This window comes from Eptesicus fuscus, chromosome 15 (assembly GCF_027574615.1).
Source record: "Eptesicus fuscus isolate TK198812 chromosome 15, DD_ASM_mEF_20220401, whole genome shotgun sequence".
NCBI lineage: Eukaryota > Metazoa > Chordata > Mammalia > Chiroptera > Vespertilionidae > Eptesicus > Eptesicus fuscus.
The window spans coordinates 75,755,644-75,783,507 of NC_072487.1; the positions used below are offsets into that span (position 1 = coordinate 75,755,644).

At 66.1% G+C, this 27,864-nt stretch overlaps 1 protein-coding gene across 1 annotated transcript; it reads right to left on the reverse strand.

Moving 5' to 3' along the window:
- Nucleotides 1–1,773: 1,773 nt before the first annotated feature.
- On the reverse strand, nucleotides 1,774–23,200 carry FIBCD1 (fibrinogen C domain containing 1). Its single transcript, XM_054727435.1, has 7 exons — nucleotides 23,129–23,200; nucleotides 15,985–16,464; nucleotides 12,449–12,608; nucleotides 11,915–12,051; nucleotides 3,558–3,654; nucleotides 2,493–2,672; nucleotides 1,774–2,033 (listed from the first exon to the last, which is right to left on the reverse strand). Exons 1-7 carry the CDS (start codon nucleotides 23,198–23,200, stop codon nucleotides 1,774–1,776), a joined length of 1,386 nt encoding a protein of 461 aa, XP_054583410.1.
- Nucleotides 23,201–27,864: the final 4,664 nt, after the last annotated feature.

The following is a 27,864-nucleotide window of genomic DNA, read 5'->3' on the forward strand; positions in this document are numbered from 1 at the left end:
CCTCTCCCAGCGCCTGCCTTCCGGTGGTCACTCCCGTGTGGCCACCTGCTGACGCCACAGCGTGGGCTCCTCCAGGCCCGGGCCCTGGCCTGCCTCGCTCACGGCAGCCTCCTGGCCAAGTGGGTGTGCGGGGCCCGTCTGCTCAGCACAGCCTTGAAGGGGTGCCCTCCGGGGAGGGGGGCGCTGGCCTGCTGTCCCCACCACGATGGGCTTCATGCCCATGCAGCCAGCGCTTGGCCAGGCCGTGCTCCCTGGTGATGCCAGGCCTGGGCTGGGCGTGGGGCTGGTGCTCTGGAGCTGGGAGGGTGGGAGTCTCCGGGCTGGCCGCCCTCACCCATCCCTCTGCCAGGCCCTGGCGAGCCCCCGGGCCTCCTGAACATCCCTCACCAGGCGTCTGTTTGATGACAGATCAGAAAGCGCCTGGCACTCTCTCCACAGCGGCTGGCTCGGCGAGGCTGGCCGCGGGGCCATTTCCAGGCTGGGCTGCTGGGGAGGGGCTCCCGACTCCAGCACTCGGGGTCCCCTCCACCTTTGCTCCTTGGCTGGAGGCCCCACAGCCTGTGGTGGTATGTGTGTGGGGAGGCGGGGGCGGGGGGCGGGGAGGCTGGCTCTCTATATCCAGAGGATGGGAAAGGGGGCCAGCAGAGGGTTCGCTTCAAGTCGAGTGTGGCCCTCCTGTCCCCCATCCCTGGTCCTGCCCGTCTCTGAGCTGCTCTGTCATTGGTCACACCGGCTGTAAGCCCGTCTCTGCTCTGAGCTGAGGGCCCAGAGGCGGGACTTGGTCTTGGCGAGCACCAGGGTGGGCCTTGGCCACAGCAGATGTCCAACAAACCTGTGCTGACCTGAGGTGGCAGCGCGAATGGTCACCAGCAGGGGGCGGCCTCCCCCGCCATGGCAGTCTCTGGGCAGATGGGGAAACAGCCACCAAACGCCTCCAAGTCCCGCTCCACCCTCCAGGCCTGGCCCTCAGGAGCCGGATCCTGGAGTCCCTGGAAGTTGGGGTGCTACAGCCCCTCCCCGTCCATGCCCGGACCAGTGGTTTGGGGCCTGTCCCTCCTCCCACCAGCAGGAGAAGGGAGTGGGGCAGGGCTCCCGCTTCCCCAGAAAGGCAAGAGGCTGGGCACAGCAGCGAAGGGCACTGGGGACCCCCCAGGCCTGCAGGGACATGGGGTGGCTGGGTGGGGACCTCAGGGCACCGGCCTCAGCCATCTTGGGGCATGAGTTCTGGCAGGCACTGAGCCAGAGCTTGGCCTGGGCACGGTGGGTGGCCGCCAGCACATGGCCATGGGCACCCTCAGCACCAGCTGCTCCCCAGGGCTCCTGGGGGAGAGGGGGGATCTCCAGGTACCATGGAAACGAGGGAGGGGGGAGGGAGGATCAGCGGAGGCTGGCTCCGAACCCCCGTCAGATCCAAGCATTCCTCTGTCTGCGGGGGGTGGGGGTTGCGGCTCCAGGGGTGCTGTCCCCTCCTCCCTGTGCCCCCAAACGCTGGGTGTTTGGACTGGCAAAGTGGAGGGGCTGCTGGGAGCGCGTGGCGGGCTCCTGGCCCGGGGAAGACGGACAGCCCAGCAGCCAGAGTCTGGGCAGGTGGAATTGTGGGCCGTTTGCCCAGCGCTGCATCCAAGGCCAATGGCAAATGGGGGGCAGGGACGGGGTGCAGGTGATGTGCGGGGGCTTGGTGTCGGGGTTGGCCTGGTCCCCCCAGGCAAGAGACCAGGACGGCGGAGGTGGGGCGTGGGGGGAGTGCGGGCCGGGGCGGGGGGCCGGGGCGGGCTAGCGGTCCTCCCGCACCGGCCGGATCTTCATCTCGGAGAACTTGAGCGAGTACTGCCAGCCGGTCCAGGACGACCACTCGACGCCGTCGGCGTAGGAGGCGTGCGCGCCGCGCAGGTACTGCCCGTTGAGGTTGGACGTGTGGCAGTTGCGGTACCACCAGGCGCCGCGGTAGAAGGCGGCGCAGTTGTTGTCCGAGTGGTCGCTGTCGCGGTCCTTGGTGGTGAACCGCATGCCGCTGTGCTTCAGCAGGGAGTCCCCTGTGCGGGCGCACGGCTCAGGCAGGCGGGCGTCCGCGGCCCCGTGTGCGCGATGCACCCCCCCCCCCCCGCATGCGCGTGCACACACGTACACACGTGCCCCACGTTTACACGCGGTGTCCACGCAGCTCCCAGGAGCCCACGGCGCCCCGTCCCTGGGTCTGGGCAGCCTCTCCCTCCTCACACGCCCCTCCTTGCTCTCTGGCCTCTGCCTCAGAGGAGGACCCAGCCCCGAGGACGGCGGCCGCCTCACTCCGAGGCCACCGGGGCCCGCACCCCAGGGGCCGCTTGTCTGCACAGGGAGCACTCCAGCCTGGGATGCGGCCCCGGGGGGGAAGGAGGCGAGGAGGGGAGGGGAGGGGAAGGGAGGGAGAGGAGGGGAGGGGAGGGGCGGCGCGGGACCTTGCCTGCAGGACCTCCCTGTCCTCCCGGCGGGGAGCCCGGCGGCTGGAGCCCTACCTGCGGTGCCCGAGTAGTCGGCCACGGTGAGCGGGTAGCCGTCGTCCTCGGGGTCCACGGAGCGCAGGCCCACCCCGAAGCGCCCGTAGCGGGCGTAGGCCGTGCCGTTGTCGAAGTCCTCCAGGTCCACGTGCAGCTCGTAGGCCGCCTGGGCCGTCAGCGCGTGGAGCCTCTTGAGCCCTGGAGTCGGGGAGAGAAGGGGGCGCTGAGGAGGTGACCCCCCGAGGGAACTGGGGAGGAACAGGAGCTCAGCTCGTGGTTGGAGACAGAAAGGGACAACCGCGGGGCTGGGTCTGTACACAGTAGGCGCTCAGTGAGGGATGAGAGGAGGAGGGTGTCTGTGTCTCCTGCTGCCCCAGATGCCTGCGGGAGGCTGAGCGGGCAGGTGTGCTGGGGGACGTGCGAGGGAGGTCACGCCAAGGACGGACGTGCCGTCCCGATGCCGTGTGCGTGTTACTATGTCCCAGCACCCATGGTGGTGACGGCTCAGGGGCCGGTGTCTTGTTGGAACTGGATGGCGGTGATGGCCTCACAACGCTGAGTACGTATGAACTGCTGAGCTGTGCACCCTGACCCCGTGAAATACATCTCAAGAAACACCCCGAACCACCCTGCCCGTGGGGGTCCGGCACCAAAGGGTCAGGGGTTCGATTCCTGGTCCGGGCACATGCCTGGTTTCGGGGTTGGTCCCCAGTAGGGGGCATGCAGGAGGCAGCCCATCCATGTTTCTCTCTCTCCCTCTCCCTTCCTCTCTCTAGAATCAGTAAAAACATTTAAGAATTTTTTTTTTAAATCTCACCTGGAGCCACAACCGCCCCCAGATATCTAGGGCCTCAGTTCTGTGATTTAAATGGATGTTACTCTTTAGAATTCTAATATGTTAGATATTCAAAATGTAAAACACTGAGTTTGAAGGTACAGAGTAAATGATAGTAGTAATCACGTGGACCTCAACTTTTGGAGGCAGCCGTGGGAGGCGGGTGGCTGCCATGGGGGGCCAGGCCTGGAGCACCCCCAGCTGGCTGCTCTGGGGGGAGGTCACCGTGGCGGGCGGCAGGGGCTCACCTAGCCAGTGCTCCCCCGTGAGCCTGCCGAAGCCGTCGCGGTACGCCGCCCAGCCGCGGAAGAAGTTCACGGAGCCGTCCTCGCGCCGCTGAAACACCTGCAAGGGAGGTGGGGATGGAGCTCTGGCGCCTGCCACCCCGGCCCCCAGGTCCGGCCCCTGCCCCCGTCCCCTGCCCTGCTGTCCGCCTCCTCTCACCGTCTGCGCGCGCGCACACACACACCCACACACACACACACACACACGCGTGGCCCCCAGAGCTCCTGCTCTTAAACCTCAGCCGTCCCCGCCGCCCCCATGCCCCGGGCAGGGAGGGGTCAGCGGGGGCCTGGGGAACCGCAGCGAGCCCAGCACCTCGGGGGAGGATGGGGGTGCGCAGCCGCGGGGCTGTGACTCGGTGCCGGGTGAGCAGCCGGCGGCTTCTGTGCCTCATGTAATAACATTCCCGGTTTGGGAGTCGCCAGTCCCATCGGTTAAATTGCTTTGAAATAAGTACCAGGCTGGCCCCGGCCAGAGCCGCCCGAGTGCGCACAGACCCGCTGACAGGCCCTTCCCGCCGCCCCCACGCCCACGTTTCTGTCTAACAAGCCTTTTGCTCCTCGTTTGCCGAGGCCGCGGCCTGGCCACGGACCCTCCCTCTGGGGGTGAGGTTTGGCTGCGGAGACAGCGACCTGCCGGTGTCATTACTAAGCAGCCTGATTTCAGCCGCCGAACGGAACCGCCAGGTGCAGGTCTGTCCCTGGGGGACCCCTCTGCCTCCGCATTTGGGCAGCTCTGACGTCAGGCAGTGGGAGAGAGGGGACCCCTGAAACCTGGCCCAGCCCTGACATGTGACCGTGGTCAGAGGGCCGACTCTGCGGAAGGAAACCCACCAGGCTCCCAGGATCTGAGGCTGGAGGGGTATTGACAGCTGCAGATTGCTACCCTGAGCACGCCCGCCCCGCCACTGAAAGGCCTAATCCAGGCAGCAGCTCAGGGGCTCCCCTCCCCCCTCCCCCGTTCCCCCAGGAGAAGGAGGCAGCCTGCTTCTGTGTGTGTGTGTGTGTGTGGTGTGGGGGGGGGGGGGGGGGAGTATCTGAAGGAGGAATGGGAATTGGTGCCGGACCTGGGCTCCAGAGCACCAGGGAGTTACTCCCCTCCGGAGCCTCAGTTTCCTCATCTGTAGAATGGGATCCTAACCGCACCTCCCGCACAGGCTGTGGCCGTTCACTGAGGAAAAGCAGGGCCTGGCACATCGGTCCTAGGTAAATGCCCTGGAGACAGCGGCCCCGCCATGGCAGGGTCTCCTCTCCTCCCCTCTGCCTCCTTCCTTCCAGAGCTGGGCCCTGTACCCTCTCATCCCTGAGCTGCCCCCCGGGGGGCTGCCCCAGGCCCCTTCCATTCACATGTTCTGCCGTGCACCTCTGCACCAGGTGCCAGCTGGGGAAACTGAGTCAGGGCCCTTAGGGCAGAGGAACAGGGGAAGCCTAGGCTCTGGGGACCCCCAGGCAGGAAGCAGGACTGATCTGAGGGGCGAGGAGGGAGGGACCCCAGGATGGCCCGGAGGAGGGACAGGCTGCTGGCCACGTTTCCCCTCTGGGCCTCACTTCCTCACCCACCGAGAAGCCTGCCTCCCAAGGCCTCAGCTAGGAGTTAACGGCACAGCGGCTGGTATTATTATTGCCATTGTTGTTGTTTTCCTGTTACTCCCATTCGGAAGTAGGAACTGCAGAAGCGGCTCGACGTGCTGACCCGGGAGGTGCACTCTGCGTGTGACACACGCTCCCTGGTGCCGCTGCCCGGAACGGGAGCTTCCCGGAGGACACCTGCCCCTCCTGGGAGGGCCGGGCTCGGTGTTTCCTACCCTGTTTTACTCTGTTCCACTCTCTCTGGCTGAAACAGCGATGCTGGTCACAGCCCGTTACATGGGTTTCACCGCCGGCCAACGCATCCGACCCGGTGCCGCCCGTTGCCATGGGCTGTCCTCATCCCTTGATGCGATCACATGACCGAGCGCGCCGGGCCGGGCTGGGCTGTGACTCGGAGCCCGGCCTCGCCCTGGAGCCGACTCCAGCGCCACGTGCCGGCCAGTGCCAAGTGTGCCAGCCGTCCGCGGGCCCCCGGGCGCCCGGGTGTGCTGGGAGGTTTCCTCCAAGCTCAGGGCGGACTGCAGCTGCGGCTTCCGTTCCAGGGACACCGGATGGCAGGACGTCACCACGCCCAGGCCTCCAGCGCAGAGCACGGGTCAGCCCCAAGGCAGACGGAGAGGGCAGTGGGCAAGGAATCGGGCCCCCTCCCCTCCTCTGCCGCCCACGGGACATGGGTCCCGCTTAAGGAAAAGAGGGGGAAATGTAGGGAAACAAAATAATTATTCATTTTGAGGCGAAACATCCATGGGCCCAGCTCCTGGGGCACCTCCGTGGCGTCCGGCTGCGAAGCGATGGACGGGGAGCCGCTGGCGGCGGGGCCTCCTGGGCAGGTGCCGCGCGTGGGCACAGACAGCGCCGTTTCCTCGGTGCGAGTCTCTGAAGCCAGCCGCCGTGCCTTCCAAGTGCCGCCGCCGCCGCCGAGGGGACTCGGCCAGGAGCGGCCACGTGCTCCTGCAGATGGTGCTGCCGGTTCAAAGGGAGGACTGCGCTGGGCGGCGGGAGGACGGGGGACGGAGGACGGGGCTGGCTGTCCCTGTTCGTCAGGCCGGCTCCGGGGGTCCGGCTCACGCTCCCCAGGTCCGGGTCCTGCCGGGGTCCCTCCCTCACCTGCGGGTTTTCCTCGGTGCCAGAGCGGGCGGCGGCCGGAGCGCTGGAGCCTGGTTCTGTGGTCACCCCGCACGCACGGGCAGGCCCACAGCCCCCCTCCCCTCAGGCGGGAGGGGGTTCGTGCTCCCATTTCCCATCAGGCAGGTAAGAAAACGAAGGTGTGGAGAGGGGCGGTGACCTCTGCAGCGTTGGGGTGCCTCGAGGCTGGGGTGCTGGACCCACTGAGGCCGGAAGAGGGGGCTGATGGTGCACAAATACAGACCGAGGGGTGCCCTGAGGTCGAGGGGATGGGACACTGCACCCCCACCTGTGAGCCCCCCTGGCCCTCATCGCAGAACCGGGCCAGCCCGGCTCCACGTCTAGCCTGCTCCCTCCCCGACCCGGGCTGGCCCGGGAGGCCCCGTTTCTATCCGGACTCCAGGTAACGGGCGCGCAGCGTGGCCATCTGAGTCCCGGCTTGTGAGAGGGCTGCTGTCCCGGCCCCGTGCCGTGTCCCCAGGCTCACGGGTGACCCTGGCCCTCGGACAGCTCAGAGCCCAGGAGACATGGACGCACAAGCCAGCGGTTCAGGGAGAGCCACCTGGGTCGTGGCGGGTTCCCAACCTGGCAGGTTCCTTCCATCTTTGGGCCTCACTCTCCTCACCTGTAAAGTGGGGGTGCGGCAGCCCCTGCTCACAGGGTCTGGTGACGGTTAGCTGTGCTGGCTGACACACAGCGCCCCGTCATGGTGACAGCTGTGGCTGAATGTGCTGGCAGCGCAGAGGACGGCGGCCCCGACTGGGGTTGGGAGCGGCCCAGGAGGGCTTCCCGGAGGAGGAGGTGCTCGGCGGAAAGGCGGATGAGCAGGTCTGGGCAGGCGGTCAGAGCTGCTGAGGCCCAACGGGTGGGCACTGGCGGGTCCCAACCCTAGAAGACTGGGGGGGGGGGGTCTGCCACCTTAGGAGGGTCCGCAGGAGGCACATCCGGGATTTCCCTAGACTCTGAGGAAGCCGCTGTGGAAACCACGTCCTGGCGGCACTGTGCTGGGGTGTCGCTGTGGCGGCCACCGGCCTCTGATTCTGGGGGGCGGGGAGGGGAGGCTGTGGAGAGGCGGATTCTCGTTTCTGAAGAACAAAGACCGCAGATGCGCGAGTGAACGCAGCCCTTCAAAGGCGGCCCCTGGGGAGGCTCTGCCCGCGTTCCTGGGACGCAGCTGCTGCTCCGTCCTGTCTGGGCACCTGGGGGCCTTCCCCAACCCGGCTCTGCCTCTCCCAGGACGTGTGACCTCAGAGACGTCACAGCCCTCTGAGCCTCAGTTTCCTTCTATACAAAGGCAGGGATGCAGGCGGCACACAGTAGGTCTAACTAGCATCTCCTCCCGCCCCTTCAGAACCCGCTGCGAGCAGAGCCCGCCCGCCTTGTTTTTGACTGAAAATGGCCCCCCCCCGGGCTTGGCTCCCCTCCACGCTTCCCAGGCTTGGCAGCCAGCGCCTGGCACACACCACTCCGCTGCCACTTAGCAAGTGCCAGGCACCGGCCAGGCCTCCGCGGGCACCACCCGGCTACCTTAGACGTCTGAAATGCCCCACTGCTCTGGGCGGAGGCAGGTCGGTCAAGGGCAGGTGGGGGTGTTGTCACGGCCACGGTGAGGCTCCAGGACTCCCCGGAGCAATGTGCAGGGTGCATCCGGGGGACACAGGGGCCCACTGATGTCACAGCAGGTTCCCTGGGCCGCAGCCTCCCGGACAGGAGGACCGGCCGCAGCCGCAGTCCGGCCGCAGCCCTGGGGGCTCAGGCTGGGGCCGGGCCAGCACCGCTGGGGCAGCTCATCTCTCCCCGAGCTGATCCCCCTGCCAGCTGGATGGCTGATGGCTCCTTTGATGTTCTCTAAGCCCAGGAAGGATTTGCCGCCCAGCCCCCCGCCCGCCTGGGCCGCTCAGGCAGAAGGGAACGGGGCTCAGTGGGAGGGGAAGGGAGGGTTTCTCCCTCCGTGGAGCCACTCGGGGGCTCTGAGCGATGGCCTCGCACAGCACAAAATGCCTGCAGAGTGGCCACCGCGCAGAGCGGGCTCTGGGCCGCTGGGCTCTGGCGCTGGGGCCCTGCAGGGGCTGAGATGGGAGGTGTCTGCGGTGGGAGATGCTAGGCGGGACCCGAATGAGTTCTGGGGCCCCGGCGGGTAATTTTGCAAAGACGAGGGCATCGCCATCGGGCCCGGGTGGCAGCGCCCGACAGGCAGACCTCCTTGAGGGCAGGCTGTGCCTTTCAACCACCCAGACCCCCCCAGGCCCCGAGCATGGCCGCTGGGCCCAGGCCTGTGGGGAGGCTGAGCCAGACGAGAGGGCCACCCGGCCGGCCAAAGAGGAGGGGACGCCCCAAGAGGGGTGTGACCCTTCCAGGCCCACACGGCGAGGGGCGGGGAGCTGGGAACCAGTTCTGTCCGGTGCTTCACCTTCCGAGCGAGGAAATTCAGCCTCTATTTATTCGCATCGTCCCCTCGGGTCCCTGGTCACCCCCCTCCGGCCCCTCACAGGGGAGCAGCCTGCAAAGGACTCTGTGTCTCCCCACCGTGAACCTCGCTATACCATCCCCATTTCACAGATGAGAAAAGCGAGGCTTAGAGAGGTGACGTCACACTGCCGGAAGATGCCAGGAATCGCTCATTTGGCAAGAACTTAGAGCACACTGACCACGTGCAGCCCTGAGCGACAGCGGCCACCAGAATATGGGTGGCTGCCGTGGTGCCCAAACCCGGCTGGGCCCAGACAGGAAACACATGTGACGGTGCCAAGGAGCAGGAGGGGTGGACGCGCGGTCAGGAGGCCTCCCAAAGGACAGGGTGGCTGAGCTGGGCCCAGCGAGGGAGGCCCGAGCCCAGGGTTCCGGTTAGCGGGGAAGGGGGGGTCCTTCCTGCCTTCCCCCCTCTTTTTCTGGGGCAGGGCTGGGGGTATGTGCTCACACCAGGCACAGACGTGGCCTTGATGTGTGTGGCCTAGGCCGCTGTGGCCTTCCGTGGCGCGGAGGCTGGGACTCAGCCAGAGCAGCGGCCACATCGGCTGAAAGGCCACCTTGAGGCGTGCATCCATCTGCCCCCGTGGCCCTCCCACCCCAAGGAGCCGGCCTGGCCTCCTTCCCACGTGGCGGCTCCCACTCGGCAGCAGGGGTCCCGGGCCCACGGAATTCCTGCTCCTGGACCGGCTCCCACCCATAGCGCACCTCAGCCCGCGGTGCCGGGTCCTCCCTCCTGCCCTCAGGAGGAAGCCCGCCTCCCTACCCTCTCCCCCACCCCCGCCTGCCTCCGCCTCATCTCATCTCCCCGGAAGCGCCATACCCCAGCCACCGAGGTCCCAGAACAAGCCCCCCACTCCCTGCTGGCCCCCCACGCGTGTTCCCTTCGCCTGGGACACTGTGCCTGCCTCATCCCCCAGCCAGGGCCCCATCCCGGAGCCTCTCCTGCGCCCCAGGCTGGGCTCCCCCTGCCCCAGCCCTGCAGCTGAGTCCAGCTCCCCCAGGCCAGGAGCTCGCTGCTGACCCCTGGCCAGTGGCGGAGGCGTGATCAGTGCGATCAGTGCGTGTGTGACCGTCAGCCCCCCGGCTGCGGGAGGCTGGGTGTGCCCAGCTGGCTGCTCATTGCTGGGTGCCCTTGGGCAAAGCCCTTGCCCTCTCTGAGGCCGCCCGGCCAGCTGGCCGGGGTTGGAGGGGCGGCGGGCGGGGTGGGGCCGCGGCTCATACACCGAGAAGCACCTCTTAGGCGGCCGGCGGCTGAGCCCCCTCGCTGCCCCCCTCGCTACCCGGCTCCGGGAGGCAGGCTTGGTTGGCGTGTCCGGCCCCAGCGCCCTGCCCCCCAGGAGAGCCCCAGGGCGGCTGCTGGACACGGAGCCTGATGAGGAGGGATGTGTCGGCGGCCAGCCCCTCCCACCAACAATGGCTTCTGGAACAGGGGCGATCCTGACAGACGCCCAGAGGGATGGGGAAAGTGTTTCTGACAGAAGCCCAAATGGTTATTAACGTTTATGGTGCAAGAGCATCCGGGTGTCTGAGTGGGAGGCCGAGGCCCGCTTCCCCGCCTCCCCTCTGAGGCCCGAAGCGGCCCAGGATCTGCCCCCTCCCGCCCAGGATCTGCCCCCTCCCGCCCAGGATCTGCCCCCTCCCGCCCAGGATCTGCCCCCTCCCGCCCAGGAACGGCCCCCTCCCGTCCAGGATCTGCCCCCTCCCGCCCAGGATCTGCCCCCTCCCGCCCAGGATCTGCCCCCTCCCGCCCAGGATCTGCCCCCTCCCGCCCAGGAACGGCCCCCTCCCCCCCCAGGATCTGCCCCCTCCCGCCCAGGATCTGCCCCCTCCCGCCCAGGATCTGCCCCCTCCCGCCCAGGAACGGCCCCCTCCCCCCCAGGATCTGCCCCCTCCCGCCCAGGAACTGCCCCCTCCCGCCCAGGAATGGCCCCCTCCCGCCCAGGATCTGCCCCCTCCCACTTAGGAATGGCCCCCTCCTGCGTGACCATCCGCCCTGTCCTGAGTGCCCGCCGGGAGGCTGGCTCGGTGCAGGGAGCGAGGACACGGCTCGGGCGGCGTCTGGTCTTTCATTACGTCTGTCCTGACCTTAACTCTGATTTTCGGGCTCCGGCTGGAAGTCGGTGCGGCTCTTCCCGCTGAGGGTCCCAGCGGCAAACACCGTAACTCAGCCGCTCTGAGTCAGGAAAGCAAAGCGCTCTCAGCCGATGGGTCCAGCGCGTTCACTAGCAAACCTCTCCACGGAGCTCGAGGAGGCGCCGAGGTCTGTCTGTCTGTCTGTCTGTCTGGGCCTGCGGGGAGCCTCGGCGCTCTCCCTCAGGTGCCTAATGCCCCCCCACATGGCACCCTGAGGCAGTGGGGTTCTCGCCCCGTGACCCTGGCTGGGCCGGGGCCTCTGTTCCTGGCCGGGCGGCCCCAGCTGGTTCCCGGCCGGCCTCTCTCCAGTGCACCCTTCCCGCTCAATCAGCCTCGCGCTGCGTGTAGGTAAGGCCTCGAGTGAGGCAGGCGGGCGTCCCCACTTCACAGCCGAAGAATCAGAGGCCCAGAGAACAGGGAACTCGCCCGCGATCCACAGCAGGACAGAGCCCGCCAGGCCTGAGCTCCGGGGCAAGGACCACGCCCCGCCTCTGGCAACAGTCCCGGCCCTGCCCGCCCGGACCCTTCATGGCTCCCACGTCCCACCCAGGCAGGACCCAGAGGCGCGAGGAAGCAGGATGGCCCCTCGCCAGGGGACCCCAGTCTCTCTCCCAGCGGCCTCGTCCCCTTTAATCTCCTTCGCGCGCGAGGATGACGCGAAGGAAGGTCAGCGTCCACACACACCGCCCTGGACTCGCGTTAGCAACAGGCGCCGGTTCGGGGTTCACCCGGGACCCAGCCGCGCCCTCCCTGCTGGGACACGCCGCCCTGGGAGGCTCCTCGGACCGGCGGCAGGTCAGGGTCTGTCGTCTGCCCCGAGGTCAGCTCCCCACCTCCACGCGCAGGTGTCCGCGGCGGGGAGCCCCTGGGGGGGCGTACAGGCGGGGCTGTGGGGCTGGAAGGTACTGGGCAGGGCCGGGCCAAGGGTGGGAGGCCGCTCAGAGCACCGGGTCAGGGCCTTGGTCACCCCAGCGGCCCCGTCGGGAAGGGAGCCGGACACTCACCGTCCAGCCGCCGCCGTCCGTGCGCATGTCGCAGTAGACCTGGAAGCCGGCGGGGTCGTGCGTGGGGAACACGGAGTACACGCCGTCCTCCTGCCGCCCACTCAGGAGGACGTCCAGGCAGTCGCGGGGCCGAGCGCCTGAGACGGGGACGTCGTCAGGGTGGCTGTCCGCTGCCAGGGCCCCCCCCCCCCCCCCCCCCCCCCCCGTCCCGGGGCCTCTGACTTGTCTGTCCCCCTGGTGTCATTGGGCTCCGGAGCCCCCGCCTCAGGGTCAGACCTTGGCTCGGCCACTCCCTGGGTGGGTTTGGGTGAGTGAGCAACCTCTGAGCCTCGCTTTCCTCACCTGGAAAATGGGCACAATGGGCCCTGGTGGGGCTGGGGGAGGGCTCAGCAGGGGCGCGGCTGGGGCCCCCGGTGCTGCCGGCAGCAGGAGGTCCTTGGCAAATGGAGCCGGTTTCCTTATCCGTGCGGCCAGTGGGGGATGATTGGGGGGGAGCAGGAGGAACAGAGCTGGGCACCAGGTCACCCCACTCACCGTTGGGGCAGCCCCGGGGCCGCGATCCCCGGGCAGGCGCCCTCTGAAGGTCGGCCTTGACCCGGGGCCGGCTCAGCCCCCGGTCCCTGTGCAGGGCGTCCAGGACGTCGCTGACCAAGTTCACCAGGTGAGCCAGGTGGCCTTGGCTCTCGGAGAGCAGCTGTGGAGCACAGGGGTGGTCAGAGGGGGCAGGGCTGGGACACAGCAGGACATGACACCTGCCGGCAGCAATGCCCTGGCCCATCCCAGGCGGTCAGGGCCCAGGTGGAGCTGTGGAGGCAGCGCCTGGCCTCGGGCGAAGCTGGGCTCCGACCCGACTCGCCCATCTCCCAGTTGTGCGACTGGACTGTGCACGGAGCCTTGAAACCAGCCACCAGGGCCTCCCCGGCCCAGACGCTACGGGACTGCTGGTGACTGTGGAACGCCCGGCCCAGGGGGGCGCCCACGGCAGGGGACTCAGGACTGGGCGCCTCTTACGTGAATTCTTAAGGCACCTTCCAGGTCCCCAAATCCCCCACCCCACATCTCCTCTGATCTCCGCAAGGCCTGGAAGGCAGAGGGCTGGATCCGCACACAATAGGGGGACCCTGGACGCCCCCCCGCCCACTGCACCCCACTAGCCTTCCTTTGACTTCATGGCTCTCTGATGTCCAGCACCTCCCCTCACCCACAGCGCTGCCAGGAGGGAGGACTGGAGTTGTCCTCTTCCCACAAATGGGGAAACTGAGGTCCAGAAGGAGAGGCCCCTGATGGAGAATGACCTCAGGCCACGTCCCCGACACTGTGCGGGGGGGGGGGGGGGGCCCAGGGTGAGGGCAGTGGCTGGGCCCGGGCTCCGGGGCTGATTCTGGGTTTTGACTCAGGACCTGGGAGTGCGGCTGACGCTCCCCGACCTCAGCTCCCCGCTCTGTGAGCCAGAGTAACGGGACCGTGTCTCCGGGTTCGTGGCAGCCTGTGTCGGGGCCTGAGGCTCAGCTGGTGTTCTCCGTGTGCTCCCCACTGCCCACGCCCCCTTCCCACGCCCGAGGCCCAGGGGGTGCAGCTCAGGGCAGGGCTGTCCCGGGACCTCAGTGGGGCCTGCTGCGCCAAGGGTGTGGGGTCTGTCGCCTACCCTCCCCGGCTCCAGGAGGCTGCAGGGCCCGGGCAGGGTGGCCAGCGCCCAGCCAGAGGGGAGGAGCCTGTCACTGCCGGATTACAGCGTTGGAGGAAGGAACTAGAAGCACACTGGCCGGCAGTTTACGGAATGTGATCCCGCTCATCCGTCCGGAAGCAGGGCCTGCAAAGCTTTCATTTGCTGTCAGTTTCTCCTCTGCAGAGCGGGCGATTCAGGGAGGGCCGAGGCCTGGGGGAGTGATGGGGCTGGGCAGGCGGGGCTGCGGGCAAGGTCTCTCCCCAGGCGTTAGTGCAGAGGGATGGGGCCAGCCCCTGGGGGTGGGGGTGGAGGAGCAGGGGGTGTGGGGGGCAGAGATCACCCGGCTCATTGGTTACGTCCCTAGGGTTCTGCCCCTGTTTCTCAGACGACACAAACTCATGAGAAATTCAGGCACGACCACTCTTGCTAACAGGCAGGGAAGCCCTCGGTTTAGGCCAGAAAATGATTAGAGTTAAAACGTACAAATAAACATGCCCCGAATTAAAGGGGAAAGTCGGTCCCTGCTGGCTGAGCCGCACGGATGCGTAGAGGAGGACTCGCGGCTTTTAGCGGCAGTGAAATCAGTCGCTGGCAGCCCTTAGAGCTGAGCCTAAGGGAGCCTCAGCCTGCCCCTCCCTAGAATGGGGCCATGGCCCCGCCTCCTGCCCCTTAGAACACGGGTGGGCCTAGCACACGGCGGTCCGTCACTACTGTGTGAAGGGGTTTCCAGTCGGGGCTCCCGTGGCTGCAACCTCAGCTATTCCCCCGTGACCAGGAAGATGCCTGTGCGCAGGGCCGGGGCCGGGGGTGGGTGTCAGGGGCTCTGGCGCCCTGCCAGGTGAGGGCTGTGCTCGCCCCATTTTACAGGTGAGGAGACCCACCGGGGCGGGCACCTGACATGCCCAGGCCCCACAGCTGGGACTTGACCCTGAGAGCCGGACCTCCCGGGCCAGGGGCCTCAGTCGTGTGCGCGGGTCCCCTGGTGCGTCTGGGCTGTGCTGTGGGGACCTGGGAGTTTGGGGTGCAGCCCCGGGTGTGCCTTTTCACAGCGGCTCTGGCAGTTCTGAGGGGGCGAGGGCCCTGCTTTGAGAAACCTGGTGCGGGCTGACCGGCTGAGGTCCTGGGAGCGTGGGGAGGAGCTGGGAGCCAGGCGACGTGCTCCGCAGGGTACACGGCCTCTGAACCCCCCTGGGTCCTGGGAGATGCGTCACATCAAACGTGGCTTCGAGGACCTGTCGGAGGGGCCCACGCCTCCTGGGCCCAGGAAATCCGCCCGTCTCCCACGAGCGCTCCGGCCTCTCAGGTGGGCGGAACGTCCCGTCCCGAAGGTGAGGCGTTAGCGGGCCAGGCCTGGCTGACCAGGGCCAAGCCACATGGAGAGCAAGGTGGGGGACCCAGATCACCCAGAATTCTGGAGGCCCCCCGAGCCCTCCTGATGGGGGCAGGATGTGCAGAGGGCTGCAGTGGCAAGGCAGCTGAGCACCCCACCCCTCACCCGGGAGGGGAAGCCGCCTTCCCATCAGTCACCCGGGCAGGGTGGCGAGGACTAATTCCTCCAGCTGCAGCCTGGGGGGAGGAAGAGACCACTGCTCGGGTGCTGTGGGGTGACCGCACGCCTGCTCAGCCCAGTGTCCGGACGGGGCTGGGGCTGTTGTCGGGGGCGGGGCTTGTCTCCTAGGCTCTAAGGAGGGCGACAGGATGCAGGCAGAGGCTGGGCCAGATGCCAGAGGTCAGAGGCCAGGACTGACCTGGCCACTGTACCTGGGGGAACCCCTGCCCCGTTCCGGGCCTGCTTTTCCCAATGAAAGTGGTGGGAGACCAGTGAGAGGCCCCTAAACCCCGGTCCTAGGCGGGAAGGTCCTGCTGAGCTCCAGGCGGTCAGCACTGGGAACCCTCCCCGCAGCTCTCCTGGTCAGTGCTGCTGGGGCCTGGCTTGGCCCGGGGGTGTGGTGGGCAGGCTGGGGGGATGCTGGGCCCCTCACGGTCCCTCCTTCCCTGGACAGCTGGGCAGTGAATGGGGTAGATCTGAGGAGTGAATGCAGCTCTCTCTGGCCATGTGGCACCACCGGGAGAGGGCTTGCCACTGACCTTGAACCTCAATTTGCTACTGAAGGTCATGATCAGCCTCCCCAGCATCTTACCTGCACTGAGCCCCTGGGAGGCCCCACAAGCCCTGACTGCTGGGTGTCAGGGGGCCACACGGATATCCGGGACCGCTGTGTGGCCTTGGACAAGAGGCAAACCTCTCTGAGCCTTGTCTGCAGGAATAGCCACAGCCCCTGGCCCCAGGGCACCGGGGGAATCAGTGAGGCCGTGGGCATTCCGTGCCCAGCACAGGGCTAGCACACAGTAGTAATAACCCCATCCTCCCGCCAAGCCCTCAAGCTGCGACCCTGCCCCTTACCTGGAGGAGGTGGGCCTGCTCGCCCTGCAGGGCACTGAGGCCCTGGCCCAGCGCGCCGTGGCTTTTCCGCAGCCCCGCGCACTCCGCCTGCAGCTCCGAGGCCCGGGCCAGCAGCCGGGGCAGCTGGTCAGCCAGCGTGTCCAGCAGCTCCCGGTCCTGTTCGCCCACCAGCTGTGGCTCGGCCTGGCGCTCGGTCAGCGCCTGCAGCACGGAGGCCTGGGCGCCCTCCAGGCGGGCGAAGCCGTCGGCAAGGTCGGGGCAGCGCGGGTCGATGAGGATGCTGAGGCGTGAGCTGTCCGCTCTCTCCACGGTGACCAGGGCGCTGTTGGCCCCCGCCGGCCCCGTGCTGACCACGGGCGGGAGGGCCGTGCCAGGCGCGTGCGTGTGGTTCAGGAAGAGCACGGCCCCGGTGACGGCCACGGCCAGCAGCACCGCCAGGGAGAGCAGCACCGTGCACAGCACGCAGCCACAGCTCGGCCGCTGCACAGGCACACGACACAGGGACAGACAGACGGACGGACAGGAGAGAGAAGAGGCAGCATCAGGGCAGACCTGGGCCTGCAGCTCCGCCCCGTGGGGAGGACCCGGCAGCCCCAGGTCGGGGCCTCTGGACAAGGCTCAGGGGTGCCCTTCTTGGGGGGAGCCACAGACAGAGATGAGAGACAGAGACAGACACCCAAAGACAGAGCAGGAGCGAGAGATGCCGGGGCACAGAGCTGGAGAGGATGGAAAGGGAAACCGAGGCAGAACCCATGCAGAGGGTGACCCTGCCCTGCCGCTGGCCCCGCCCCGTCCCCCTCAGCCGGCTCAGGGCAGGACCGTCCTCCCCAGCGAGCCCTCGGGGTCTGCACAGGCTGGAGGGGAGCGCTCCCACTCGGCAGCCAGCCAGGCTGGGCTGTCCCCACGCTGCCATTTCCTGTGGGGTGACCTTGGACGACAGACCTCACCTCGCGGAGCCTCGGTGTCCTCACCTGTAAAATGGGGGCAATGATGACATGCCCCGCCCTGCCCCGCCCCTGGGCACCTGCCCTACACTCAGGGAGGGAGAGCTGTGACCGTCGCTCTGCCACGGCGGACTGAGCGGGCGCCCACCCCTGAAGCTCCCTTTCAACCTGGAGCACCCACATCCCGAGTCCCAAAGCCTGTGCAGGCCCGTGAGGCTGCCATGAGTCCCAGCACCCCCTCTCCCCATCCCTGAGTCCTCCTTTCCCACCCGCAACCCCACCCCTGCTCTCCACAGAGCAGGCCCCCAGCAGGATAAACAGAATAAACACCCGGGGCAGAGAGCCACTGAGGGGGGAAAGGGCTGGGGCGACAGGGCAGCTGTGACTCCCAGGCCAGGAGAAGGATGGAGGCGGCGGGCGGGTAAGAACTTGAACTGGGTTCTGGACGCGGCAAGGGGGGGGGGGGAGCCCTGGCCACAAAGGAAGCCGGGACCCAGTGCAGCTGGCACTCACGGCAGCACCGAGGCCCAGTGGCAAACCCAGACTCACTGGACCGAACCAACCTGTCACGGCCCAAAGGGAGCTCGGAGAACGCCACCGAGCATTTGCCGCACGGGGAAACCGAGACCCAGAGAGGGCAAGGGGCTTGCCCAGGGTCACACAGCAAATTAGAAGCAGAGCTCGGACTAGACCCCCAGCCTCCTGCCCCCTAAAGACTAACTGTCCCCCCATTCTCAGCTTTCTGGATTCGGTGCTTCTTTAAATGAGTGAGTGCACGAGGCGCGTGGCCCGCTCCCGGCGCGATGGGCTCGGGCAGCGAACACCAGTGGCTTTTCCTGCCTCCTGCTCAGCGGCACGGAGCGGCGGGAAGCGCCTGGTGTTTATTTCCCGCCCGAAGTGGTACTTCTGTTTTCCACATTTTCACAGCTCTGACGTTGGGGTGCATCTTACAACTGTCACCGACAGCTTGCTTGCTTGCTTAGTGACACGTAAGGTAGTGCGTCCTCTCACATCACACAACAGCGCTCCCTGTGAGGAGACGTGGTAGAGCAAACCGCCTCTTCGCCACAGATGCACACGCTGCACGGACTCCTGAGCGCGCTGCGGCCCCGGGGGAGGCTGGGCCCGGGAGGGGGGGGCGGTGGCCGCTGGCACGCAGACCCCAGGAAGCCACCTGCGTTATTGGCGAGCTGAGGGAGAGAATTCCTCAGCCCAGCGACTTCCAGCCGGTGTGGCACAAGAATTCTGAAAACATGCACTACCTGGCTGTTTGGTCAGGGGCACTGACCTTTCCCCCCTTGGATTGTCAAAAAAGAAAGAAAAAGACAACACAACAGTAGCTGTCCGGTGTGAATGGCCTGTCTTGACCCAGACATGTGTAGGTCATATAATAGCGTTGCATCTATTGGTCACGTCGAATAATAAGGTTGTGTGTGATTGGTTAATTCTTGGTACTAGAAATCCTTATGTACAAGTATAGGCACCTGACTTTTTTAAAGAGTCACTTTGGAGCAAAAAGGATAGGTAATTACTGTACCATGTTTGTGTATGTGTGTAAATCAATCAAAATTATACCCATTTTTTGGTCAGATCAGCAAAAAACACTCCCAAGCCCCAGGTCCCTGGCCAGAAGGCAGGGTCGTGAGGAGAGGAGGGGCTCGGGAAAGCTGCGGGGTCCCCAGGGCAGGGCAGCAATGGGGCTTGGAGGTGAAACAGGCCACTCAGCAGGGAGAATTCGTCTTCCGAGTGGAAGTGAAATGTGGCGTCGGGGCCTCACGGGCCCCCCTCGCCTCCCTCTGCTGCTCACCGCAGACAGCAGTGCTGCGCGCTCTATCGGCGGCGTTGATGGCCGTGCCAAGGAACCTGCCCGAGGTAACGTGGGGGCTTTGGGCCTGAGCACCCAACCCAGTGTGCCGCGGGGCGCAGCCTGGGAGCCAGCCTTGGCCGCGGGGGAGCGGGCAACACCCTGCAGGCTGCCAGGCGGGGGGTGGGGGCACACAGGCCCCCCCTTCCATGGTGAGGAGCAGGAGACCGGGCAGGAGAGGAGCCCGGGTTCAAGGCTTCCTGCTGCCCCAACCGGAGGGACATGGTTTTGTCCCATGTGGCCCCCGTGCCAGCTTGCCCACGGCCAGGCTGCCCTGGGAGTCCCGGCGAGGGGAGGACGAGATGGGCTCATGCCAGGGAGGCAGGGAGCCCCAGAGGTGCCTCAACTGCGGTGGCACCTGTCCCGCTGCCTCCTCTGAGTCCCAGCCTCCGGAGGTGGACATGGGGTCCGGCAGAGGGAGGAGGGCTCCCAGGAAGGGCCTCGCAGCCCGGCCTGTCCAGCCGCCTCCGCCTGCTTCCTTGTTACCTAAGGGAACGGGTGACGGCTGCGCCTGGTGGACCGAGCCAGGCTCCGGGACCACGGGAGGAAGGAGGGGGTCTTGCTCCGGGAGACGCCGGGAGGCCGAGACCAGGCCCAGCGCCCCAGCCCCTGAGCGACAGCGGCCACCAGACGATGGGTGGCTGCCGAGGCACCCAAACCCGGCTGGGCCCAGACAGGAAACACATGTGACGGTGCCAAGGAGCAGGAGGGGGGGCGCGCGGTCAGGAGGCCTCCCAAAGGACAGGGTGGCTGAGCTGGGCCCAGCGAGGGAGGCCCGAGCGTCTTTTCGGGGCCCCGCCCACCCCACTTTGTGATGACACCTGTCTGTGAGTTTGTTCCCGCCCCGCCGCCCCGCAGACTGAGCCCCCGAGGCAGTTTCCCGGCGGCCTCTCCTGGTGAATGAAATGCAGCAGGGTTTAGGTTAGACACCAGGAAGAACTTCTCAATGAGAATCTTTTTTTTCTTTCCGGAGTGTTTTTAGAAAATTTGGAAGTATTCAGAGAATTGCCTGCGTAGGTCAGAGGTGGACGCCCTGTGGGGTGCGGCTTGGCTGGGGGGCTACTCAGAAACAAGCCCCCTCCCCGGGAGATGGCTCCATGGTGACCTGCTGGCCCCCCCACACCAGGGCGAGAAGAATCGTGCTACTTCCACATCCTTTCATCTGAGCCACCCGAGCTCCTGGCAAATATTCCACCATCATCTCCTGCCCGGAGGCTAATGAAGTCGCATCTTGGCCAAGGTCACCCAGCAAAGCAGGGGCTGAGGCAGATGGGGGACAGAGCTGGCAGCGGGTGCTGTGCGTCTGGGAACCACGCAGCCGGGACGCTGGAGCCGGCTCCCCGGGAATTACACGACGGCCGCGCAGGCTGAGCGGAGAAAGGACAGCCAGCCCTCCTCCCTTCGTCTTCCCCCCGAGGCTCGTTGGCGCCTGGGAGGACCCAGGTTTGGATCCCGGCTCCAGCTCTCTTAGCCTCAGTTTCCTCATCTGTCAAATGGGCCAATCATCCCTGCCGCCAACCTGCCAGGGTGGCTGTGACTAAGGAATGAGAGCTGTGGAGGAGGGGCCGGCTGGCTCGGACCGTGGCACTGGCATGACTTCTCCCAGAGAAGGGGCCGCATTACAGAGCTCAGGCAGGCCCGGCTGCGGGAGCTGGGAGGTCAGGTCACGTTCCCGGTGGCAGAGGGGTGATCCGGACACGGACAGTTTGCCGAAGGCGACAGGCTGCTGTGAGAACCACCCTCCTGGAGGGTGCACAGCGCTTTACTGTTTGCAAAAACACACCATGACTTCACGTGACCCTCCCAGCAGCCCTCAGGAAGCCAGGGGGGCGCAGGGATGGTGGGTCCATTTTACAGACGGTAAAGTCCAGACCCGGAGAGGGGGAGTCACTGAGCCAGGCTCACACAGCACGCCCATGGCTGAGAGGGACTAGGAGGAGGGCCCCAGGGAACAGGCCTGGAGGGAGCAGGGCCATAAAGGCTCTCCCTTTCTTTTTTTTTAAAAAAAATATATATTTAAAATTGATTTTAGAGAGAGGGGAAGGGAGAGATAGAAACATCGATGAGAGAGAAACATCGATCGGCTGCCTCCTGCACGCCCCCTACTGGGGATCCAGCCAGCAACCCGGGCATGTGCCCTGACTGGGATTCGAACCAGTGACCTCTTGGTTCATGGGACGAAGCTCAACCATTGGGCCACCCTGGCCAGGCAGGGCTCTCCCTTCGACAATCACAGGAAAGGCCTCGCCTCTTATCCGAAGCTTCAGACAAGCCTGGAGCGGGCACAGTGCACAGCCGTCTACGCTGGGGCGCGAAGGAGCTGCAGGTGAGGCAGTGTTTGATACCGGCCCAGGCCCCCCGGGCCACAGCCCTCAGCTGCCTCTGATGGCAAAGGGCCGACAGCTGGACCCGGGCCTGGCACAGCTGGAGCAGGTGTCCCCAAGGAGCAGCAGAGGGAGGCGAGGGGGGCCCGCGAGGGCCCGACGCCACATTTCACAGATCCCTCAGAAGCCACGTCCCTTTGAGACCCAGCAGCCCTGGCTGGCTCCTCTCCCGCAGCTCCTCCTGGCCAAGGCTTCATGCCGTTCAATTCAACAAATATCCCGCAGCTCCCAACCTGAGCTGCCCAAAGGGCAGGAGCCTGGGCCCAGGGGGAGACCCCAGGATGGGGACCCAGAAGGAGCATGTGTCCTAAGGGAGCTCCTGATAGAGGAGAGACTCAGAGCTAGGGCACGAGGCAGTGAGGTAAAGGCAGCTGAGCAGCAACAGGCAAAATACCACTGGGCATCAGGGAGGGCTTCCTGAAGGAGGAGGCATGTGGTAGGTATTCCCTAAGGGAAGGGTTCTGTGTGTGTGTGTGCGCACGTGTGTGTGTGTTGGGGAGCTAGGTGCAGCCAACAAGATGAGACAACAAAGGTTTGGACATGGACAGCCTCGTGTGGGACCAGGGGTTGGCAAATGACCGGTAAGGGGGCTAATAAAAAGGAAGAATGGGCCAGGCTGGGGTGGCCTTGATGGACAAGTCTGGAAGGTAAGACTATTGTTGCTAAGAGGGAGAGAGTCAGACTTCAGCAAGTGAAGACTATCTGGGGATGGCCGGGGTGTGGACCTGACCTAGCAGGGCACAGACCACCCAGGAGGCACGGGACCCTCGGGTCAGGCCTGGCTTCTGAGCCCTGCTCTCCCGCTAACGTGCTCTGTGACTGCCTCTGCCACTCTGAGCCACCGGCCCCGTGTGACTGGGCAATGTGCGTCCCTGCCTGGTCCCAGGCTGCTGTGGGGAGGGAGCTTTGCAAACTGTAGAGGGCGGCCCCACACCAGACAGAATGCGCGGCTGCTGCTGCCCACAGTGAGGGGCCTGGCCGCCCCTGCCGCCCCCCGCCTGCCGCGCACACACGAACTGTTCCTTCCCCAGTGACATCTGTCTGGGAGAAATTTGAAATTTAAAACGGGCAACCCCATTAATTCCTCTCCTTGGTGAGCGGGCCTCATCTCCCCGTCCTGCCCCAGTCTCATGGCGGCCTGGCCTGGGGCAGCCCCAGGGCTGTGCCTCCCCACAGCTCCCCCGTCTCCAGCCCCTCTCTGACCCGCCTGGGCTCTGCCCCCACCTCTCCCGGTGCCCAGCCCCGGCCCCCTCCAGGCCTGCCCACGTCCACTGCCCCCGAGGGCACAGCAGGGAGGGTGGGCTGGACAGACCCGGCGCCCACAGGCCCTGGTTGGAGCCCAGCAGAGCTGTGTGGCCGCAGCAGGGCAGCCTCTGAGCCTTGCTCTCCGCTGCAAAGCTGGGGGCTCACCGGCAGCCTTCCCCCAGGAGGCAGACACTTACTGACCCTCTGCTGTGTGTGTGTGCGGGGAGGGGAGCTACCGTGTGAGCATTCGGAGGAGATGGGTGTGTGTGGGGGGGCAAGTCTTGGTCCTGAGGCTCAGGTTACCGTGCCAGGCACCTGGCACAGGGTGGCACTCAGCTCAGTAAGTGGTTAAGACGCCCTTGTAGAGGCGATGAAACAGACTCAGTGAGAGGTCACTCAGCCAACTACAGGGCAGGTCCCATTGTGAACTTAAAGGTCTCCCGGACACACACGCGCACACTGGGGGCTCCGATGGAGGCACAAGGGGGCCCTCCTGCAGGGGTACTGCCCCATCCCCAACCCCAACTTCAATCCTCCTCTGGAGGAGAAGGAAAGGAGGGCGCCCACCCTTCCCCAGGCCTCCGAGCCTCGCGGGGATGCCCCCCAAACTCCACCCGGGGTGTTGGGCGTCCATCATCCCGCCAGTCGGAGCGGCCACCGCCCGGGCCCGGGGGTGTCCCCACGCCCCTGGCCTGCACCTACCCTACCTGAGGCTTGTCGCGCGGCTGGTCCTCAAGTTGAGACGCGCCGCCCATGGTCTTCCACCGCTCCTGGAGCATCCCCGCGGGACCAGGACGGGCGGCTGCCGGCTGCGCGGAGCGGCTGCCGAGCGCAAAGGATCCGAGGTGGGCGCGGGCTCGGGGCGCCTCCTGCCCGCCGATTCCCGCCTCCGTGCCCCGCGCGGGGCGGCCGGGGCCAGCGGGAGAGCGTTTGCAGGTGTGTGTGCACGGTGTGTGTGCACGGTGTGTGTGCACGGTGTGTGTGCACGGTGTGTGTGCACGGTGTGTGTGCACGGTGTGTGTTGCGGGTGAGAGCGGGAGCGCGAGAGCCGCCCGCCTGCCCGCCGCTCCGCGCCCGCACCTCCCCAGCGCGCTCCTCTGCCTCCGCCCTCCTCCTCCCTCCTCCCTCCTCCTCAATCTCCGCGTGTTTTCTTTTTTTTTTTTTGGTCTCGGACTCTCTGCTTTTTATTGCTCCCCGGTCTCCCTCTCTCTCAGACACAGACACACACACTCACACTCACACACACCCCGCAGGCTGCGGCGGTTACATCCCACCCCTCGAGGCCCGGATAAAGGAGGCGGAACGGGCCCAGCGGGAGGGCAGACGCGCCGCAGGCAGCCCGGCCCTCGCCCGCCCACGGGGGGACCTGAGCGCCCCCTCGCAAACTTCCGCCCAGGCCGGACTGGCGCCAACCGGCCGTGCGCCCGGCGCGGTGCCCGGCTGGTCCCGTGGGCGCCCTCGCCCGGCCGTCGGGCGTCCCCCGGGAGCGCTCTCTGAGGGCGCGAGGCGCACCCCGAGGCCCGGGCTTCGGGGAGGAGGCGCGGCGCGGCCACCGGGTCCCTCCCGCTGCGGGAACACGAGGTCTCGTTCCGGGCCCGGGAGTCTCCGGCCACCGGGGACCAGCCCTTGGGGACCCTAGCGCGCGCGGTCGGCCCTGGGGGCGTCTCGGCCGAGCCTCAGACCTGCGTCCGGGCGAGCAGGGCCTCCCGACGCCTCCGAGCTCAGGCGCCTGCGGCCCGAGCGGGGGTCCCCGCCGCCACGACAGCAGCCCGTGCCGCGGTGGCGGGTGCGAGCCGACCCGCGCTCTGCCCGCGCTCCCGGCCCATCGCCCGCGCCCCCCAGCGCGCCCCGCGCCGTCTCAGCCGCCGCCGCCTCCTCCTCTGCGGGGCCGGAGGGCCCTTCCTGGTCGCCCCCTCGCGCCAGCAGCGCTTTTAAAAGCCCGGCGTCCGCGGGGAGGTGATTGACAAGCCCTCCATTTGCCTCGTTAACGAGCTGCTATTGTGGCTTCTGACCGGGGGCCGCCCACGCGCCCAAAGCCGGTCCGGCCCCGGGGAGCCAGGCCGACTGCCCCTCCCCCGCCCCCGCCGGTGGCCCCTTCTCTACGGCTCCCCCAACTGCAGAATAGACCCCCGTCTCGCCCCCACTTCTCCCCAAAGTTGTTTTCCGGCTCCCGGGGCGTCTTGGCCCGCCACGCTGTTCCCTGGCACCGTCTTCGTCTCTCCCCCACTGGCTGCCAGTCTGTCGTCCCATCCTGGTCCCGCTCCGCGGTCCTCTGCGCGCCCCACACTGGCGGACCGGCTGCCAGGGGGTGGGGGCTGCGCTCTGGGCCGGAGAGCGGGGGCGGAAGGGGGTACTGTGTGCCTCATGCCATCTGAGTGGCTGTCATTCACCCCCTGGAAGCTGCGTTCACAGCCCACCCCACCGGCTGTTGTCCGCCGCCTCGGCCTGTCCTTCGGAGGCTGCCCTGCGGCTCGCCTGCAGCCTGGCTGCCCTGCCCACGGGAGGCTGCCCCGCCAGCTGGCCAGGACCCCATAGCGCTGGCTGGGTCAGGGGACCCGTGTGGAACCCTGGCCCCTGGCTCTTTCTGGGCCCCGTGCCCGTGGGTTAAAGGGGCTGGCAGGTGACGTAGAGGGTCATTAGGGCAGAGAAGTGTGGCGGGAGGCACAAGGCCCTGGCTGTGTGGCCTGGGGCCAGCTCCTCTGCCTCTCTGAGCCTCGGTTTCCCCATGTGTACCAGAGGGTTAGCAGCACCCTCTTCAGGAGGGCTCCTGGGACGTTCTGAGAGTGCGTGGGAGCCCCTGAGCAGGGTTCAGACTCTCCCGCTGTGACCTGGGCAGCTTTCCTGTCCTGGCCAGCCTCAGTTTCCTCATTGAACAAGAAATCGCAACCTCCCCCTCTCAGTGGGGAACTGGGAGGTTGCAGGCATGCGGACTTCCTCTCTGTGATTCCAGTTTGAGGAGGACAGGGCGTGAACTCCAGCCCTGACCGTGCACAGACGGAAGAGCGGCCTGAGGGAGACAGACCTGAGATTCTGAGTGATGTGGGGGTGAGTGGGAGCTGGGGGGGGCAGGCTGAAGGGGAGGGTCCTAGGGGCCAACAGAGGTTCTGAGCATGTGCTCCAGGGAAGGCATCCTGAAAAGGGGCATGAGCCAGAACACGCACAAAAGCGGGACCTCTGGAAGTTAGGGAGGAAGGCATTGTGGGCGGTGAAGCCGCAGAGCAAAGGCTGAGCATGAAAAACAAACAAACAAATAAAAAAAACAAAGCCGAGATTGGAGTGACCAAGGGCGCTGGCGGCAGGATCCCCCGCTGCAGGAGGGCAGCTGGACAGGTAAGCGGGGGCCACCTAGCGGCTGCTCCTGGCACTGTGTGCTGTCAGGTTGTCTCCCCTGGTCAGCCTCAGGTTCCTCCCTTTCCTGCCTGCGGGGTGCCGTGAACGCGTGTCTGGGCGGTCTTCACCCATCACCCTCCCCCCCAGCTCAGCACCCAGAGGAAGAGTCAGGCCTGGGGCAGCTTTAGCGTGAGCCCACGGGCGTGTGGGCAGCGCTTTGCACGCGACACTTGTCTGACACTCTCGGGGCATTTTCTGGGAAGAGGCACCGGCCACCCTGTCTGTTCATTGGCCCTGAGGTCAATGTGAGGAAAAGCTCAGCTGACCCCACAGAGGGAACGGGGTCCCACCCGCTGACTTCTTTTTGCCAAAGCTGTTGGCCCAGAGCCCAGGGAAGGGCCCAGGGTGCCCAGCTGGCCAGGAGGAACGGGACTCCAGCCCAAGACAAGGCATTCAGGGACCCACTGGGACCTCAGGGGAGCGGGAACCAGGACCTCGGGGCTGCCCTGGCACCCCTGCCCACTCCCCCTCCTTCCCTGGCTCACCGATTCTGTGTTCCCACTTTTCCTGCCTATGGCCACCTAGACATGTGGCCCACCAACACGTTTCGTTTCAACCCCAGAGAGGTCTGCGATCCATCCTGCTGATCCTTTAGAGCCAGGACAGGTCCATCATAGGTCATCAGCTGGCCAGAGGTGCCCACCACAGCTGTGAGGGTCCTGTGCAGGCATCTCCCTTGGCAGGGCAGGGGCACAGGGCGGGCAGTGAGGCGTGCCAGCTTTGGAGGGATGGAGAAGAAGAGAGGCAATGAAGGAGACGGAAGGAGTGGCCGGGGGTGTCAAATGACAGCATTCAGGGTGCCTGCCCTTCGACTGGCTGTGATCTGCTGAGCATCACCCCTACACTCAGCCCTGTGCTAGGCACCCTGCATCCTCCCAGCCACCTTTGTAAGAGGGAGGGATGGTTCTCCCCATTTCATGGACGAGAAACTGACTCGGACAGGTAAGTTACATAACGTGGGTAATGGTGCCATCAGTAAACTGATATAATTAATAGCTACCATTCGGAAAGCATTTTCCGTGTGCTGGTTACCTTTCATTAACGATATATCTATTTCATGCCATCTTCGCTGAAAACCTGTGGGTGTTATTCATATCCTCATTTTATAGAGGAGGCGACTGAAGCTCAGAGAGGTTAAGTAACTTGGTCAAGGTCACACAGCAACGGGTGGGGCCAGAATTGGAAGCCTGATCTCGGCGTGGCCAGAGCCCGTGGCTCTTTCTCGCTGGCCTCCTTCCTCTTGGCTGGCTGGAACTGGGCCTGAGCCACTCCGTGCGCTGCAGAGCCGGTGTGCAGCGGGGCTCGGGGAATGTTGAGTGTGCTTGTCTCCGGGGCCCTGGGGGACGAGCTGCAGGAGGCGGGGCCCTCTGGCCCTCGGCCACTCAGCCCCTGCCCTGCACTGGGAGGGCCCTCGGCGCTCTCCGCAAAGCCGTCTCAACTGAACGCTGACAGACGCATTTATCATTAAAAATAAATTTGTCTGGCCTCCGTGGCGTGGAAAGCGACTGCGCCGTGATTCAGTGGGCTTGTCAGCCTCGCTGTTAGGCACGGGGAGCGGAGCGGCTGGGCGGTCTCCAGTGCCAGCGCCTCGATTTCTGCAGCTGGAGCCAGACATGTACGGCGGGCTGACATTTAATTTAGCATCCAACATACCTTGACACAAACCCATAATACAAAGGCGGGGGTGGCTGGGGGGCTGCCAAGCCCAGCGCGGGGGACGGGGTGGGGGGGCGGGGAGTCCAAGTGGCAGGATGGATTTCTTTCCTTCTTATTTTTTATTTTGCTTTGTCAACACTGAGTGGGGCTGACAGACGAGAGGCCGCGCTCGGAGGAGAATTAGCACGGAGTGACTGCATGTGTGTGAGCGTGTGAGCGCTTTCTGTGTGTTCGCGCTGCGCACGGGCGGTGGGTCTGCGCCCCGGTCCACTGGGCCGCGGTGTGTGGCATCTTGTGGCGCGTCCGTCAGATGGTACCAGGGAAACACGTGCCAAGGCCGGGTCCAGCAGGCTAGGACTGGACCCGGAGCGGGATAACTCAACCGGATGGTCGAGCC

What these genes read in the sequence shown, in the direction of transcription:
- FIBCD1 (XM_054727435.1), bottom strand. Translation starts at nt 23,200, where the DNA reads ATGCTCCAGGAGCGGTGGAAGACCATGGGCGGCGCGTCTCAACTTGAG. An exon ending in AGCCGCGCGACAAGCCTCAG is followed by an intron (nt 16,465 to 23,128) that starts GTAGGGTAGGTG and finishes GTGCCTGTGCAG; the next exon opens with CGGCCGAGCTGTGGCTGCGT. An exon ending in CGGACGGCGGCGGCTGGACG is followed by an intron (nt 3,655 to 11,914) that starts GTGAGTGTCCGG and finishes CCTCCCTTGCAG; the next exon opens with GTGTTTCAGCGGCGCGAGGA.